Raw genomic sequence first — 18509 nt, 5'->3', positions numbered from 1 at the left:
TAACCTCTGATAACCTCCACCCGGCATTCTGTGTGACCTGTTTGAGCCAGAGAGGACAGCTCCCCAAGCTCTGCCACCCCCAGGGCACTGATAACAATGAGGGCAGTCCCTAGCATTTCTACTTTCGGGCTACTTGAATATACATGGAGAGTAAGTGAATTTCTGCCTTGTGTTAGCAGAGTTCAGAGCAGTGGCAGGTATACCAGTGGCTACTTCTGATGCTCCCAAACCCGACCCTGTAACGTTCAGGGCTGGGCTTTGGGAACCGACGGTTAAGAGGGGAACGGGCAGTAAGAACTAAAACCAAGAAAGACACGAGAAAGCACAAGATGTGTTCAGGTGACACTGAATCTGCCCCCATCGGATGGACCTGTGTGTTCATATAGAGGAGTGATGGGAGAAAGAACTAGAAAGATGGAATAAAATGGAATAACTCTAGCTGGAAGTCACTGGAAAGACTGCAGCGGGCCTCAGCCGGAGGCAGGAGAGGCTGGACTTCAGCCAGTAGTCAGAGGGGCCACTGGGGGTGGGGAGTAACGTGATGAAAGCCGCATGCTGAGACGTTTAGAAGGAATGTGCTGAAAACATAGCAACTTTAAAAAGTGAAACTGAATGTGAGGGAAAACTGGAAATAAGGCGATTGGCCATCCAGTATGTAAATTGCCTTTTATTGTCACATAACGTTTCTTTCAAGCCACAGCTCCGTTTCTCTGGGATAGAAATGTCCCAGGATGAATCGGGTCAGGAAGCAAAGAAAAGTGGAATGAGTAGAAGGGTGTAAGAGACAGGAAGTCAGGTGGCCCAGTAAACCCTCATGATGGGTAACTTCCAAATCCCAAAATGTGTAATTTTCTCCCTAAAATGCAGTGAACTATGGCTGCATTTGAGCAGCCACACATCTGCGGCAGCCGGTTGACAGGAACACGCGGAGAGGAGTCAGCAGGGCCATGGGCTGCGCTCACCACCAGGGCTGCCCTCACGCACCTGCCTCGTGGAACACAGGCTCTTTGCTTACAGCTGAATCCTTGTCGTGGGCAGGGTCCCTTTGAAGTCGGTTTCTGTTTTACTCTTGACTACCTTTTCTCCAAAAGGGGTTTCAAATAAGCCTAGTTCTTTGCCCTTCAAGTCCCACCCAAACTGCCCTCTCATCACAACGGAAGGAAACCTTTCTCCGGCCTTATATTAGCATCTCCTCAGTGACTGCATCCCATCTCCTAAGAGCTCTCGCTCACGCTCACACACACACACATACAGACACACACACCTGTGTTCTTTATCTCCTTTCAGGAGTCATGTGGCCACCTCAGATGCTTCCCATATTTCAAACGCTATTTGGAGTTTGCTGGAAACACTCCCAGTCACAGAGCTCACCTCCCTGGTCCCTGTGACCTACACATGCTGCTTTTTACTGCTCTTCCTCACTCACCTTCTCTTACACGGGAAACCTTTGGGGAAGCTCTTTAGGACCGGCCAGCTATGGGAGGAGGAGGCAGAACCAGCTGTCGTTGACCTTGAGTCCCTGGGGTTATTAAGAAGAGGAAGAAACGACTTCCCAGAGGTCACATTCAACTACAAGTGGCTGCTTTTCTGTGTTCCGAGACCTGGGTCAGCCAGTGGTCCTAACCTGAAATGCATGTTGTAATCGACATTTCAGCCTATTATAGCTGACATTTGGGTAAGCAGTCCCTAGTAAAATGTCGTATTTAATAACTAGTTCTGAAATTTAGAAATTCCTAAATCAAATCCAGTCTTAACCCTGTTTTCCTAACCCTGTTTTCCTTGTGCTCCACTCTAATCCAATATTGAGAAGTGACTGTTTATTTTTAAAGTTGAAAAGTTAACCGACAGACTCCTCATCTTCTCACGTTTTCCATGATTCCTGTTACTCTGAGCATAAACAGAACCAAGCACATCTATAAAAGTTACACCCATCCATCCTGGATTCTATAGACAGTCCCTGAGAAAGCAAAGAAACACGGTTGGCTTCTGACAATTCCCTGACAAGACACAATATGTGACTTACTTGGTAACCACTATATACTCCCAAAAGCCAAGGAGTGGAGTGACCCAGCCAGGACTTTTCAGTGTCTTGGTTGGTTCTCAGCTTCTTAAGAAAAGAAGACCCCAAAGTAGGGCAGGAGTCCCCTTTGGCCCGCTTACAAGCCCCTGTCTTCTTCATCCAAACCTCATCTACTCCGCCGCCACCACCATCTTTTAAAAAGCTCAAAAGGGGGAAAGCCTGCAGCTGTTGGAGAGGAAAACCTGCTGCTCTGAATATTTTGTTTTATCCTCAAGAGCTGCTCCAGATGAAAAACTCTGATCCAGCGCGTCACAGTAACCGGGGCGGTGGGTCCTCTGGGCGGGAGCATTGCCCCCCAGCCCCAGGAAGAAATGCAGTTGGTGAGACTTTCAATTGCTTCCATTTCGCTTAGAAGTGGGGTTTGCTGGGTCACCTAGGGTCACGTGACTTTTAACATCTGGTCTCTGGAAAGTGAATCCGGCCTGGGAAGCCAGTTAGAGGCCAGGTGTGCAGCCGTTGAGACAGAAAGGTATTGAAGGCAAAGGTGAAAAAATAGGTGAGAACACAGTCTAAAAGCGGGCGAGGGTATTTTTGACAAAGTCAGAATTGGCTCTGTTTTTCCTTATGTATTTAAGGATAGGCTAGCTGAACCAAGTATAAACTGCCCCCTGCTGTCTGACACAGAGAACTACATTAAAATGTCCGCTTCATTAAAAAGAACCCTATTCTGAACGCCTGCCACGAATGGAAAACAAGCTGGGGTGATGGCAGACTGAGGACGTCACAGGTCACCTGTCTCCTCCCCGGTGTGAAGATAAAGGATGAGAGAGGTGGAGGCAGCCTCACATAAGGACTTTTTTGGATTTGGAGAGCTGCCTCGTTGCACCATCTGCAGCCTGGTTTCTCAAACTGCAGTCGTTGACTGGCAGCATCCGCACCACCCAGTAGCTTGTTAGAACTGCAGAATCTCAGGCTCCACCCTGGGTCTGCTGAGTCAGAACCTGCCTGTAACAAGATCCCCAGGGAATTCGTGTGCACATTTACCTGTGAGAAGCCCTGAACCTGACTTCAGAAGGAGCGTTTACACTAGAGAAGGTCCACCATTCCCTAAGGTTTGCATCAAATCGAATTCAGTTTGAACAATGAAAAAACACACCTCCCCCAGAGAATGTAATCCTCTTATTAAGACCATGATTGCTTACGCCCTCATTTTCCTTGTTTCCTACCTCCTCAGCGTGTCACTGACTCCTCACCGTACTGTCACATTACTTGTACATTTCAGCGGCAATTGCACAAACATCTTCTTTGAAAATCGCTCTGCCCCAGCACATCCGTGGCGGGTTTCATCTCTGGCAGCCTCGTGTTTCCTATCGTCCTTGTTTGCGCAGGTCTTCTCTCCCCTCTCCCCACCCCTGCTGGTGTCGCTGTAGGAGTAGCCACTTGACCCTCCAGGAGGGAGCTGGCCCCCGTGCGGTGTCCGTGTGTTGCTAACCCCGAGTGTTCTTTTCTGCGCCAGGTCAGGGAAGAATGCCGGCTCCTGAACGCCCCACCTGTTCCGCCCCGAAGCGCAAAGCCTCTGTCCACCAGCCCCTCCGTCCCTCCTCGCACAGCCAAGCCGGCGCGGCAGCAGACTCGCTCTCCCAGCCCCACCTTGTCCTACTATTCTTCAGGGCTGCACGACATGTAAGTCCTACCGCCAGAGCCCAGGTCACCACGGTTCCTCTTATCAGCCAGGTCCCCAGTTCTTGAGAACAGTGTCCAGGAGCCGTCACGTAGGCAGGGTGGTAGAAGAGGAAATTTTCTTTAAAAAAAAACAAAAAAAAAAACTTTTTTTTTAAATAATTTTACTGGAAGAGCTTGATGTGTCCCTGTTGGTTTTGAGCTAGGATGGAAGCACCAGTGACCTAGGAAGATGCAGAATCTGAGGAATTCAGCAGTCAAGGCTAGCATCTGGTTCTCTCCACTTTGGCGTCATGCAAGCAGATAGCACCTTCAAGGAGGAAGTGGAATTGCAGGGGTCCTGTGGGCTCTCACACTGAGTTTCCACCCAGTGCCAGGATCCCTTCCTGACCATCACTGTCAGGCAGTCTTCTGCTTCTGTCTGGGTCCTTCCATTGCCGTGAGCTCATTCCATGGTTGGCACACGCCAATAACTGTTTTTAGAAATCTTTCATTACATCCAGTTGAAATCTATCTCCTTGTAACTTTCAGCTATTTCTTATGTCTAGAAAAGCAAACATAGGTCTACCCCGCTTCTCTTGGCCAGACTGTGAAAACGCGAGGTCAGCTAGAATGTAAGTCTTCTCTTCTCCAAAAGGGACAGCCTCAGTTCCACCAGCTATCCCTCCGTCACCCACCTCTGAGCACACTCCGTGGTCTCTGTTGCTCTTAAGATGCGGCCGCAGAGCTGAATTCACTACTCCGCGTATGATCATGACAGGTCAAAGTAGCTCTCCTTCACGTGTCCTTGTGTTCCCTGGACAGTTAAATCTTTATGCTGATGTTACGTAATTGTACAGAAACCAAGGCAAGCATAATTATTGTATTCAAAGCATTTCTTCCAGCCTCAGACTCTTGGCTGGTAATAGGGTCATCAGTGGCAGTAATGTAGTCCCGTCACTGCAGCGAGACACCATTTACTGCTGTCACTCCACCCTTGCCGGCTGCAGACATCACTCCTCATCCCCTGCGCCTGTTGGTGATAAGCCCAAACAGGGCTTAAGAATTTGCTGTTCAGGGAAAGGCAGAGAGGGTATAGCTCAACTGGCAGGGTGCATGCTTAGCATGCATCGAGGTTCTCGGCTCGATCCCCGGTACCTTCGTCAAGTTAATAAGTTAAACCTAATTACCTCCTAAAATAGATTTTTTTTCTTGTCTTAAAGATCCAGGCACCCACTAACAATGATGTTCTTGTTCGTTAAATTTATGTTGTTCCTATTTGCCATCTCTGCTGTAGCATGTTTAAACACTGTGTTCATAACTATAATTACCTATTGAGATTTTATGTTTTCACTCATCTCCCTTTCTGTGTTTTGCTTTTGAGCAGCGTTACTAAAAGTGACACGAGCCCCCCCGAAAGTGCTCCCGTTTCCTGCTACCCGTGTCACCGAGTGAAGGGGGATTCCAGGGACCCGAAGTCCCCGTTTGGAAGTCCGTCTGCGGAAGCGCTCTCGTCGCGCCTGTCGTGGCCCAACCATTACTCGGGGGCATCGGAGACCCAGACCAGAAGCGACTTCCTGCTGGAGCCCAGCAGGAGTTACAGTTACCCGCGGCAGAAGACGCCAGGCACACCAAAGAGAAACTGCCCAGCGCCCTTCGGGCTGGACGGCTGCGAGCTGGGGGCCAGCCCGCCCCGCGCCGCCACCGCCGCCGCCGCCGCCGCCGCCGAGCGCAGCGGCAGCGTCCCGGGCTGCCCCAAGTCGGCCAGCTACTCCCTGGGGAGCACGGACGAGCAGACTGCCGCCGCCGGCCGGGCCAAGCAGAGCGTCTCCTGCCCTGCCTTACCCCCCAGGGCCCCGAAGCCGGTGGAAGAGAGAGCCGCCTCCGAACCTTGTCCTTTGCCTCTGAAAATCGATGGTGCTGAGGAAGAGCCCCAGTCTGGGTCCCCGGACCTCTCTGAGGACCCCTGCTTTGTCCCAAGGGGCCTGCAGGACCTCTTCTCCGTCTCCTACCCCTTCTCCTCCCCGCTGCACCTCCAGCTGGCCCCGCGGTCCTGCGGCGACGGCTCCCCGTGGCAGCCGCCCGCCGACCTGTCGGGACTGTCCATCGAGGAAGTGGCCAAGTCCCTGCGCTTCATCGGCTTGTCCGAAGACGTCATTTCCTTCTTCGTCACCGAAAAGATTGATGGGAATCTGCTGGTTCAGCTCACGGAAGAAATCCTCTCGGAGGATTTCAAACTGAGCAAACTGCAGGTGAAGAAAATCATGCAATTCATTAACGGCTGGAGGCCCAAAATATAGCCAAATCACCCCGGCTAGCAGTGAACAAAACTGAAAAGTGTGCGCGCTAGAGGGGGCGGACTGGGACCCAGGTTCCTGTTTTTTGCACTAAAAACCTTCTCTGTAAATAGGGATAAGAGAAAACTCTTACTATGCAGATTAACGTTTTTGAATGGTGAACAGGCTATTTTGTACATCAATAAAAATGCTGTACAGAACACTTACTTAGAGGTGTGCCTTGTACGTCACTCAACACTCAACAGCTGCTAAAAGACAAAAGGCATGTTCAGAGAAATAATTCTTACCCAAGAAAGTTTATGCGAGAAGGTGATATTTATTTACAAAATAGCCAAAGCTGAATGACATCAGAATCTTTAAAACAAACAAAAACAAAAAACAAAAAAACAACCACTTTTGAACAATTCCCTCCTTTGGGAGAATCGTCTTTAGATTATTAACTCTCTCCTGTGCTCTGTTGTTTGGATTGCTCAAATGCTAATGTTTGACTCTTGTGCCTGAAAATGTTAGTGATATGAAATGACACTTCAATGTTATGTGCTCAGTGGGGATCTTTTTATCAAAAGACATCTTCCAAAAGTCATGTGCTGGTAGAGGATCTGTGACGTCCTTAGAAATAATACAGATCATGACCATAATAATTTACCTGTAACTGCTGCTAATTTTATTAAGCAGAGAAAAAAACAGAATATATACATGTATGTATATATCTATACACAATACAAACGTATATGTTTTAAACATCATTATGGGTCTGATATTTTAGGTAACATCTGTTCACTTTCAAATATCCATTGAGGTTTGGGGCTGGTAATTAACTAAGCTGACTCTTTTAGGAAGCGTGGACAGAATGATTCCAAAGATTCTCATAACCCTGTCCCTCGGAGCGCAGTTTTTCAGACTTTGTCATGGCAAACTTGGAACAAATCAGTACAGAGTCTGTAGTGAAGAATTAAATTTGATTTTAAACCTATTACAGGCTGAGTTTTGCATAGAATATCCCCATGCCGATGTCTGGGGAAATGACAGTTTCTCCCAAGTGATAATTCTCCTCTGGTTTAAGGGTCTTATTCTCCTGGTATCTGATGGTGAGGGGTCTGGAGAGCGGTTCTCAGAGCCTGTTAGGTGTTCACAACGTGCTTGGTGCTTCAGGAGAGCTCAGAAATCAGATGCACCCTCTTCTGTTACTAGCTGTGCTACATCTGTTGAGCAATTTTTAAAGTATCAATGGGAGTACTTGTTTAGTTCATAAACCTTTTCCTCCCTCTCTTCCAAAGAAAATACATGAATACTATACTTCATTCCAAGAATCCCAGGACCCAGTCTGACAGTTTTTGCCAAACATGATTAAATATTCCAAAATATAATAGCATCAACATTGTTCTTGACTTTTTAAAGGAATATAAATCTTAGACAAGTTTTAGTTCTCTGAGCAGGGTATCACCCATAGCCTTGCCTCCCCCTGCGGAGTCTGTCCCCACAATCCGGATGTACAGACAGCCAACCAGGTGTCAGCATGACTTGCAGGACTGACCCGTAGGTTATTATCTGTCCTTCCTGCTCACCAAAATAAATACCCAAATGTAAAGACAAGAACCACCAGTCTAGTTTTGCAGACCTGTTCGGTATGGCTTCATTTCTCAGCATTAAAGATATTTTTAATCCAGGTCATTGTTTAGAATTCAGGTGAATTGATACCTATTCTCATTTTCCATCTTAAATCTCTTTTTTTAAAGGCACTTTCCCCCAACGTATCTCCAAAAATGTAAATACTATACTCTAGGTTAGAAGTGCCCCCATAAACAGAGTACCCCATAAAACTTGTCCAAGTCGGGTACCTCTTCAAAAGTAACTGACAGATCTATGGAGAAGCTTCTGGTACTGGACTCCATGACTCGCATGCTAGGAAAGCATCCTTCTATGTGAGGGGCAACTCCCTTAGTAAAGTTAACCTCTCAGAACTTTCCTTTAAAATAAAAACAGATATGGTTGAAAAGTTGCAAGGTTTCTTTGGCGAAACTTTGCTGAATCCAGTTATGAATACTTAGCCCTTGAGCACAATTCTCAAATTCCAGAGAGGAACAGGGTTGGCTTGAGTTTCCTATCAAGGTTGCCCCACATAAACAGCTGATTACTTTTATCTTTTTTCGTTTCGCTTTTTCTTTCATAAGAACTTGACACAAGGTCGTTTCTATTTTTTGTCTTGGCGTATGGATGTTGGGTTTATATTGGTGGCAGTGTGGGGACTCCTGAGGACAAGGACTATGGCCTTTCATTCACGTGCTCAGAATTTACTGAGCACCTTCTTTGCGCTGGGCACTAAGCTGGTACAACTTGCCAGTGCTGGAAAAAAAGACAGTTCCTCTTGGAACTCATAATGTTTATATTTTAAATCACAGTTGTTGAGACTGGGGATGTGTAAGAGAGACGTGAAATCTTCTGGGCAGTTGGATGTTAAGTCGGAGAGTTAAGTGTGGACTTTCAGGAATCCACAGACGAAGAAATAGTATCCTCTATTAAAGGGATAAAAGAAACACCATAGACCATTAAAACTTGGAAAGTGTCAGAAGCAGGAAATATCTTTTAACGCCCAGTGGCTAGTGTTCTTTTTTACTGATTGGAATTTTTTAAATTGGTAATAAATATCTTCTGGCATGTCTAAAGTCACACTGCACCCTGATCGATAGAGCAGGCGTAGTCAGAGAATCATGACGAGAAACACCAAATGGGGAGAGAGGGAACAGCCTTTCCCTTCTGAGAGCTGTGATTTTGCAGCAAAAAGTGGTGGATAGAGATCCCCGCAGGCAGAACCTTTTCTAACCAACCAGGCCATCTGGCAGCTTCCCTGCAGTCTGTGTACTGACCCCTGTGCTTGGGGGAAAGTGTCCAAACAGGACTTTTCTGGGTCCTTAAGTTCACGGCTAAAACCATGATGACCCCCATCAGAAAAAATCAGCAATAAACCAAACCAAGCAGCTGAAATGTAAAACGTGGGCCTGACTCACATTGGGAGCGAGAACTCAAACACTCAGATCAATTCCTTTTCAGAATCTCGTGAACGCCTGCAAGTTCTCTCTTTTAAGTTGAGCCGCTCAACTTTATGAACTGTGAAATTTACATTTAGACGCTTTGAACCCACATACACCATTCAAGCTTACGAAGTTGCAGCGAGCTGCCCATTCGACTAAATTGCAGTGTTTATTCTTGTCTCATGTAGAAATGAAACGACAATCTTACGGGGAAATATTATGACTGTCCATTCCAACTGTTTTCCAACATGTGTGTAAACGCCCTCTGCTCACATTCCAGAACCACCTACACATCGTCCACACAGCTCCTCCAGACGTTCAGCGGGGTGGGGTGGGGGGGGTGGATCAACTGAGGGTCCTTCATTTTTCCAAACAGTTTGTGTAATGCATCGCTGCTCATCATGCCTAAAGAGTGTGAAATTAACGTTTTGAATAATAAACTGGAAAATGAGACAGTTCTCCCAAGACCCTTGGGAACTGTTAAAAGAAAATTCCAACTTCAGTCCACCAGAAAAGTGAAGTGTGCTGTTGGGCACACAAGACCTTCAAAAACTATGACCATTATATCAATTCCCACTCTTTTTCTAGCAGCAGGAAGGCACCAAGCTGCTAGGGCTAAGAAAAGTAAAATGCCCAGGATGCCAATGATGGACAGTAAGACTGTTATACTGTGGGCTTGTAACATGGTGGAATTCTTACAGCCACTTCTCATTGAATCACATCATTTCGTCTTCAAAACATGGTGTTTTAAAATGTGTCTCATTGTGAAAGCCAGAAACAAAGGGTAAACGTGATTCCTTTTAAAACTAGGTAACAAATATCTTCTGTCATTTTGCTGCTCTGTCGAATTTTTAGGCTATGAATTTTGTAATGAGCTTATCAGAGGACGAATTTCCTTCGTTTACAATCTCATGTCATAGGGCTCGGATCACCTCTCAGCTATAAACCCCTTCTCCCGCTTTCATATGAAGTTCCGTTTAAAATATTGTTTAAGCTAAGCCTAGAAATTGAACTCACGTAATCAAACATTTGGGAGTTTTCCTCAACTTCTATAAAGGTGGTATATTCTTTTCCAAGGATTTTGTAACCATCTTTACGGTCTCTTCGCTTGGAAAACTGGGGTGGTTCACTACCAGTTAACAGTTGCATTATTTCCAGAGCATTATCCATGGGCCCACTGTGTACCTCAAGATAAACATGGTATGTTATGTCTAAAAATAAAACTGTTGATTTAAATGGCTCTGAAATGTCTATAAATAAAATGTTAAAAATTGCTCTTCTTGTAATCATTCCTCAGTGAGTAGGACCTAGTGCAGAGTTTTCTAGACCTTTTCTTTCCCATCCTCATGAAGAAGAAAATTTGTCTGAAGGACTGTGAAGACTGCAAAGCCACTCCATATTAACAAGAGAGTGAAGACCATGGCTATCACAAATGGAAGAAACTGGCATCCAGGTCACCTGATGGCATTCAAAGAGAATCTAGTGCCTGTGTGGTCAGCAGTTAGGACGAGAGGCAAATAGAGATGGACTATAGGTGAGCTTTAAAAAATTATATTAAGGGGAGGAGGGATAAATTACAAACTTGGGATTAAGAGATACACACTATTATATATAAAATAGATAAACAACAAGGACCTACTGTACAGCACAGGGAACTATAGTCAATATCTTGTAATAACTTATGATGGGAAAGAATCTGAAGGTATATATATAACTGAATCAGTTTGTTGTACGTCTGAAACTAACAATGTAAATCAACTACAATTAAATTTTTTTAATTTTAAATAATTACACGTGTTTGTATAGAGAAAAGAAAGATAACAGAAATTTGTATCTCTTTGGCTTATGTATAGTTTAATTGATGTAATTACAGTTAGCGTAACAGTGAGCAGAAGTGGCCGGGGGCACTAGAGCAAGCCACAAGCAAGCGTTCAGCACACTGCAGCAGCCACCTGTAAGTTTTACAGAGACATTGGCAAGTGGAGGTTCGTTAAGAGAGCTTTTATTGTATTCAAAATAGCATGAAATTGTTTCAAACCATCTTACTGAGGGCTTTGGGGGAGGGTTGAAGGGCTGGCTTATGTCTTCACTGTTATATCTTCAAAAGTAATGCTACTTGGGGTGCTACTGAGTGACCCTACGAATGCCATCAGGTTCCTGGTGGCCATCAGCCTTTGTGCCATCAAGATCAAGACCCTGCAGCCTGCAGGATAACAAGCAAAGAGAAGTCAAAAGAATGACAAATTAAATCTGTATTCATAAAATCTCTAAGGAGACTAAAAGAGATCAAGATATGAACTTGTTTATAGAGATCTCAGACTGAGTCTGCATCCATTGCCAATGAATAAATTTTTCTTCTAACAGTTTAATTAGGCCAGTGAGTTCGGTTTTTTAATGGGTATAAAGTGAACTAGAAAAGATCAGTGTGTTTCTGTAGGTTGACTCAGATATTGGCTCTAAGAGACACAGGCAATTGAGGAGTGGTAGATACGGTTGAGTGACCTCAGCTAAGAGTGATCTCAGGACCAGAGCCAGTGATGGGTAGAGATAAACGGTTTCTGTGTGCTCAGAAGCACAGCTGAGGAGATATTGTGCAGGACATAGGAAATACTATCCGTGGGCTGATGACGGAAGTTTAGAGCCAGAGAAAATGATCTGGTCCAATCCCCTAACTTTATAAGAATGAAATCCTTGGAGGGTAAATGACGACCCCCCCCCCCAGATTGCCTACAGTTTGTGACAGAACCAAAGCTAGAAACAAAATGTTTCCCCCTTTTTGTATTCATTCCACTACAACACTGTCTCCCAATTTCCTCAACTTTTAACTTTTAAAAATGACACTTACTGGTTTTCTTTAGCACATGGAAGACCCTACCCTGGTCCTCCAACTTTCTTTCTTTCTTCTGAGGCTAAAAATAGATGATCTTGAATTTACATTCCTAGTCAGTGTTAGCTGGAAAACAAAAGAAACCTCCCTTGCTTATAAAATGGAGAATCTGCGCATGTCTCCTGCTTTTTAATCAAGAGCGATGACTCAGTGGAGATACTGAGACGGTGTAAGATGAAAAAATGTTTAAAAACAAAAAATCCACACATAGCCTACACGGAATTCATCCCACCATATACAGGGTGGCTCCAGGAAGAATACAGACTAGGGCACGTACGTGGAGAGGTAGGTGTAGTACTAAACATGGCCACAGAGGGTCGGGCTTTCCCAACCAGCTAATAACTGTCCACCGATTGCTCGTCAACTCGCTGATGAGTCCAGGATTAGTAGAGATAAATTTTAAATCCAGCCATGTTGGTGGTCTCTATATTCCATTAATCACTTTTCCACTTTCATTAGCTATCCAAAGGCATTTGAATCCTAAAATTAGATAAACAGATAGAAGTGGCTCAAAAAAGACAAGGAATTCAAAAGTGGGGCATGGTACAGTTTTTTCAAGCCATATTTCCACTAAGAAGAGGGGAGAGAGATTCTCAAATTGCAAAATTGACCTGTCAGATACCTTGCTCCTTCTGGGTCCTGAGTCTCTGGAATTTTGAAAGTCACTGGTGCAAATAAGAAGCTCTTGCATATAGAAAGTTGTCCTTTTTTTTTTTTTTTTTAATTCCATTGTTTGGTTTTGAGTAACAAAAATCCTCAGCCAAAACCAAAATTTATCAAGTATCATTACACTGCAGTTGACTTTCACGGGAGGGTGTATCTCAAGTGGTAGAGTGCATGCCTAGCATGCACGAGGCCCTGGGGTCAACCTCCAGCACCTCTATTAAAAAAGAATCATATCTATCAAAATTTATCAAATTGTACATCTGAAATATGTGGTTTACTGTACAGAAATTATACCACAATAAAGTTGTTTTAAAAAAATAATTAAATGAACTTAATTACCTCCACCCCTTCCCCCAAAAAAGCATTAAAAAAATAAATGAAGTTGACTTTCAAGTGAGGATTGAAAAAGTACATTTCTCTCAATCCTTCTCCACCTTAACAATCAAACCATGAATATCCCTAATTGATCCTGGAAGGGAAAACAAAGAAAAGATGGATTCTAACAAAGAGAATGTCAAACTTCAGCTCTGGAGTAACCGTGTTTATGCTTCGTTCTCTGTGCTTTCTACTACCGCCAGTATAGCGGTTTTTGACAAAAGGGTCTCTTTTCAACCCAGCTTTTAAGGAGATGACTGACTTTCCGAATCCAGCAAACTATCAGTAATTTCAATTTAATTTCAGTTGAAATTTCAGTTTCAGAGTTTAGGTTGCCATCTTGAAATAGTACAATTACCAATTAAAGTTTTCATATAATCATACTTACCTGTTGTTATCAGATTTCAGTGATTCGTGGATCCCATGGGAAAATGGGGTTATTCTGAGAGTGGTCACCGGAACACTGTCCTTCACGTTGTAAAATGGTTGATTATCCTGGTTCCATGTTTCTGTTTGTTACTCCCGTCCTACACAAGAAGGGCCCTCACTTTAAGTCCCTGGTCTTCGTGACGACGGCAGACTTACGCTGGTTCTACACATGCATCTTATTTGCCCCGTCTGAAGTTGAAAAGTCTAACCATGTAAATTATCACTGAAGCAAAACCCGAAACCAGGATAGCCCCCATCTTGCAAGGTGAGGGACAGTGTTTGTGTGATCTGTGCTCCACTCTGAACAATCTCATTTTCCCACGGGATTCACTGATCACTGAAATACGATGAAAAGAGGTATGCGTGGTGCACACTGCGTACACCAGGTGTCTGGGGCACATTTGAAGGTAGTAAGGTCTCCCTGTATTCATCATCCTGGATGATGGAAAGATGTGGAAGTTACTCGTGCTGGCAGACAACCTGTGGGAAAACCACTTATTACAATAACATAACGTACTGACATCCATGCATTGGTTAATAATTGATAGCTCATTTGGAAGGTTCCAATAACTAACTTACTTTTCACAGATAACAACAGCAGAAGAACATTTTGAAATATGGAATGGGAAAATGAAGCACACATTTCCTTACTCGGTTAGCCATTAGGTACGTTATTATTTAACCCAGGCTGGCTTCTCTGAGAGAGGTGTGTTTGTTTTTTAGTTTGTTTTTGGGGTTTTTTTTGCCTTACCATATTGCCAATATTGGTCATTTTTAGAGCTTCCATCTCTGTCCATTGGCTCCGTCCCCTCCTGTCATTCAGTGTCAGTGTTAGGAAGAGGGTAAAGAAATCAGTAGTTGTTGCTAGAGATGAGCAGGTGATGCCGGCTTGCCCCCAGCAATCCCAACACCCTGCTTCCAGGCTGCGGGTTATCCCTCTGCAGACCCGGTGTCTCCTGTCCTAACTCAGCTGCAGGTCTCGGTGGTCCCTGAAATGAAGCGCCCCACCTGCCCTGCCCTCCACCCCCCGTCTGGGTTTCTTCTCCCACCTCTTCCCCTTACCTCTTGGATCTCCACCCAGACTTAGTCCAAATTTCACATTTCCCCAAACTCCCTTTTTGCTCCCTTTCTACCAGCCCATTCTGATGCCTGAAAACATTCTCTAACCTGATTTTCATAAACATGTTCTAACTCACAGCCTGAGCCGTCCAGGGGAACCACCGTGGAGGGACTGGACGGATCTCGCAGGCAGATGGAAGGAGGAAGGGCGGCTGGTGTGCGGTTGTCTGGTTTGTTAATTGAAGTAATTTGCGGAACCGGCCTCCTGTCATTCTCAAGCAGTAAAAATTTGCCTTTCCCTTACTAGCTGCCTGAATGGTGAAGACATGGCTGAAAGTACTTTTCGTATCAATCAAATGTTGATCAGCTGGCCCGTCACCCTCTGGCATGCCCCTGACCGATTCCCAGGGTGTTTAGAAGACAGGGTGGCTCGTTTCCTCTGAGGTTGACAAACACCCAGTTATTCTCTGATTCTCAGCCCTGGCACCACACCCAGATGGTCATGGCCACCAGGTCACTTCCTGTTACCTGTCATGACCTGGAGCTCCCGGACACGGCTTCTGATTTGACAGCCGGTCCTGCAATCAGGCTCCTCTTGAGATGTACATACAGTCTTTTCTTGTCCTTCTGGAGAGGTTCTGTGTGCAGCTGCTCCATTGATGTGAGGGACAGAGGTGCTCACTTACAGTCCGGTATCCAGCAGGTGTATACCCTCACACCCACACCTCTGCCGCAGACAAACATCCTCTCGAAGACTCACAGTCTAAACCCATGAGGAGATGGACCCAATATGGAGCCACAGACCTCTGCATTGCTGCACCCTCAGCTGCACAGATGCACAGCGGGAGCTTGGAAATGCCACTCAGTCATACAGGTATGATTGGACTCCCACCCGGGCTTCCACCCTTTTCTTCAGGATACATCCTGAGGGAGAGTTTATTTTTCTAGTGACAAGTATTTAACACCTTTGGAGTCGGCCAGTCCTGAATCTGGGTCACAATTCTGCTCTCTATTATCAGTGTGACTGTGACATCAATCTCTTACCTATAAAATAAGAAGAACGACATCTGCCTCTGAGTGTGGTTATGGAAACTAAATGCACCGATATACATGAAGCTCTTAACAGACCACTGGGTTCAAAGAAAGACTTAATTCTTTCTTTGAACTAGAATTAAGCCCCTTTAAAAACGAGGGAAAATGTAGTGTGGGAATAACACCTATTCCTTCTAACCATCCATTCATTCAGCAAGTGCTTTAGGGAGCAGACATTCAGTTTTCTGCACTGACTGGGTACTAACGCTGCTCTAGGTGAATAAGACACAAGCTGATGGCTTACAGATAGTCCACACAATAATAAAGTCACTTATTGAGAACTTACTCTGTTCCATTCAATGAATACAGGAAGTCATTTGCACCACCGTCTCATTTAACTTACAGGGAAGTCGTAAGAGGTAGCTATGACTGCTATTCCCGTTTTGGTTTTTTTTTTCACATGTACAACCATTAATTGCAATAAATATAATTTTTATTGTTAGTGGGCACACAAACACATGTGGATGGAAATATTTTGCAAACTGTAAAACCTTAACAAGTACTTCTTATCATCATTCACTAAGCAGGTAAGGGTGATACTGGGCAGAACGTAAAAGGCTCTGCTGTCAACCATTATTGTAACACGATTCATCCTTTTTTCATGTCAACATTCATATAAATGGATTAGAATTCATTGGATATAATGTCAGTCTTCTTACACTGGAGCAAATCTACTTACATTAGACTATGATTGCTCATTTCTATTGTCTCCAAACCGGATTATGAATTTTTTGAAAGCATGATGGGTGTGGCATTAAAGACAAAGCGCTGAATTATTCCTGTTTTTATACCTGAGGAAACTGAGTCTAAAAGGGCTGCAGATGGGGAAGGGTATAGGTCAAGTGGTAGAGCACACGCTTAGTATGCTGAAGGTCCTGAGTTCAATCCCCAGTACCTCCTCTAAAAATAAATAAACCTAATTACCTCCCCACTAAAGTAAAATAATTGAATAATACAATAATAAAAGTGCCACCTACTTGTGGCCCATTCTGGATTCAAATCCAAGGCCTTCTGACCCAGGGTCCGTGCTGTGATGCTGGGACACGTGCTCTGGGAGCTCACAGGGCAGAAGGTCACTGTGACTTGGAACCCCTGGACGACCTCCTGTAACTCTCTGGGATCACATCCTTATTCTTGCCTGTATTTTCAGTTGTCTCAAACCCCTCAAAATTTTTTTGAGAAATGCTTATTATACTGCACCTTCTGGAGATGCCTAGTGCACATTAGCATGTTAGAGGCTCTGAGAGATTTGCAATGAAAACCTGTTTGACTATATTTATCCCGATATTTCTCCAACATTCCTCAGACCATGCTTTGGAAATGCTGGTGAGGGCTAGCACCTTGAGGTCATCTAGTTTCGTTCTTCATGGCCACGTGATTCACTAAGAGTTAAGCTGTTGCCAGGGTATAAGAACTATGGGGTCCGCACCCCATATGATAGTAAGTACAAGGCCGGTTTCCTGGACAGGCAACCTATGCAGTCACACAGCCCTAAGCACTCAATCCCATTACACCTCCCGGGCCATGAAGAGCTAATGAACCAACAAGGTTGGAACCTTTTAACCAGAAGGAAAGAGCTGGGATTTAGTTTCCTTTCCCGAGTCAAGAGCTGGGTCTTACTCCTCTGTGTGTCTCCTCCACTGACCCAGCACAGCGATGCTGGTCTAGCACGTGTTCAGTAACACCCGTTGGTTGTTGATAGGTGAGTGAGTTCCTGGGTTGGTTAGTGGATTTAACCTCTCCTTTCTTCTCTGATGTTACAGCAGCCTTTTGCTCGTTCTCCTGGTCTCTGTCCCGTGAAGGCCTTCCCTGGCCCCGTCCTCAACACTGTCGGAACTGCGTGCCCACAGCTGGGTACCACAAGGGCCATTCTCCTCCAGAAGGTGATGTGGGGTCTAAGCTTCTCATTTTGTCCCGGAATTATAAGCTCTCACGTCTTATTTATCTTAGTCCTGGTCCCCCGAGATCCCCCCACCCCTCCCTCAGTCTGTCCCACCCTGGTCAGGTTCCATAAATATTTATGTTGTTGGACTGGTGAGTAGAAACTGAGTAACCATTCCAATTGTGCTTTTGCAAACAAACTCGTCTTTAAGTAGAGAATATTTCGAAAAGACAATAAATGTTGCCAAAAGTTAAATGTCTTGAGATACTGGTATTTATCTAACCATTGAAGAAATCTCTTTTTTTATATTTACAACTGGAGCCTACATTTTGTCTTACAATTGACATCTTTATTTAGTATTCAGTCCAAGGAAATAATCTGTCAGAGTTTAAAAAAATCCAAGGCACCCAAATTTCCTAGCTCTTTTTAGTTTTTCCTTTATTTTCTCATTGAAGAAGTCTACAATTTAATGAATGTGTAATTCCCACTAAATTATAATGTGATTTACTTTGTATGGCTTGAAGCATTTGCCTCCATTAGGTTTCCTTATCTTCCTACGAGAACAACCAGATGCAGATTCATGGCAGATTCGTCTCAAAGCAGACAGAACATCAGAAGTTATTTTGAGCATCTCCTACAGGCTAGTTCAGAGAAGATCTCTTTACTAGTTCCTTTTCACAAAAGTTTTTAGAGAGCACAAGTCTAAAAAAAAAAAAAAGTACGCAGTATAGTGTTCTGTCTGAGATTTAGAGCAGACAGGCAAAGGTTAACAAAAATAGAAAGTTAACTCATTCCATTTTATTGAAAGCAATTTCCAAGTAGCTTATCTGTTATGAAGATAACTTCATCCAAGCATTTATTTAATAGTTAATTAGCAGCATCCCTTAAAAGATTTCTGCCGCCTGGAAAACACAAGGCCATAATCCCAGCTAATAATATCAACTGATGAACAAGGACACAGCACCTTCGTTTTCAGCTGATGATGTGGCAAAGATCATGAAATTCTGCAAAACTCAATCTAAAGTGAGGTATAAATCGCACAAATCCCAGCTAATGGATAATGAGATTCTGTTCTAATGTTGATAATGTGCAATGCAAGTGTTTCCTGTTTCTT

General features: G+C 44.3%; 1 protein-coding gene and 1 long non-coding RNA gene across 3 annotated transcripts in view; both read left to right on the top strand.

The window, feature by feature from the left end:
• The window catches only part of GAREM1 (GRB2 associated regulator of MAPK1 subtype 1), a 167770-nt gene extending 157491 nt beyond the window's left edge, over positions 1–10279 (top strand). For both annotated transcript variants that reach the window (XM_045510475.2, XM_074352216.1), the window contains exons 5-6: positions 3537–3703; positions 5067–10279. In XM_045510475.2, coding sequence (XP_045366431.2) covers positions 3537–3703; positions 5067–5979 — 1080 coding nt within the window. In that variant the 3' untranslated portion in view covers positions 5980–10279. The remainder of the gene's footprint in view (positions 1–3536; positions 3704–5066) is intronic.
• Positions 10280–10545: 266 nt separating this feature from the next.
• Positions 10546–17846, top strand: LOC141574907 (uncharacterized). The gene is made up of 4 exons (XR_012502038.1): positions 10546–10959; positions 13951–14028; positions 14561–15295; positions 17277–17846. It is a non-coding gene; the product is annotated as an uncharacterized LOC141574907 (long non-coding RNA).
• Positions 17847–18509: the final 663 nt, after the last annotated feature.

Source organism: Camelus bactrianus, chromosome 24, assembly GCF_048773025.1.
Source record: "Camelus bactrianus isolate YW-2024 breed Bactrian camel chromosome 24, ASM4877302v1, whole genome shotgun sequence".
NCBI classification, from domain to species: Eukaryota; Metazoa; Chordata; class Mammalia; order Artiodactyla; family Camelidae; genus Camelus; species Camelus bactrianus.
The sequence above is the reverse complement of the archived record's forward strand: the minus strand, read 5'-3'. Positions and strand labels throughout refer to the sequence as shown.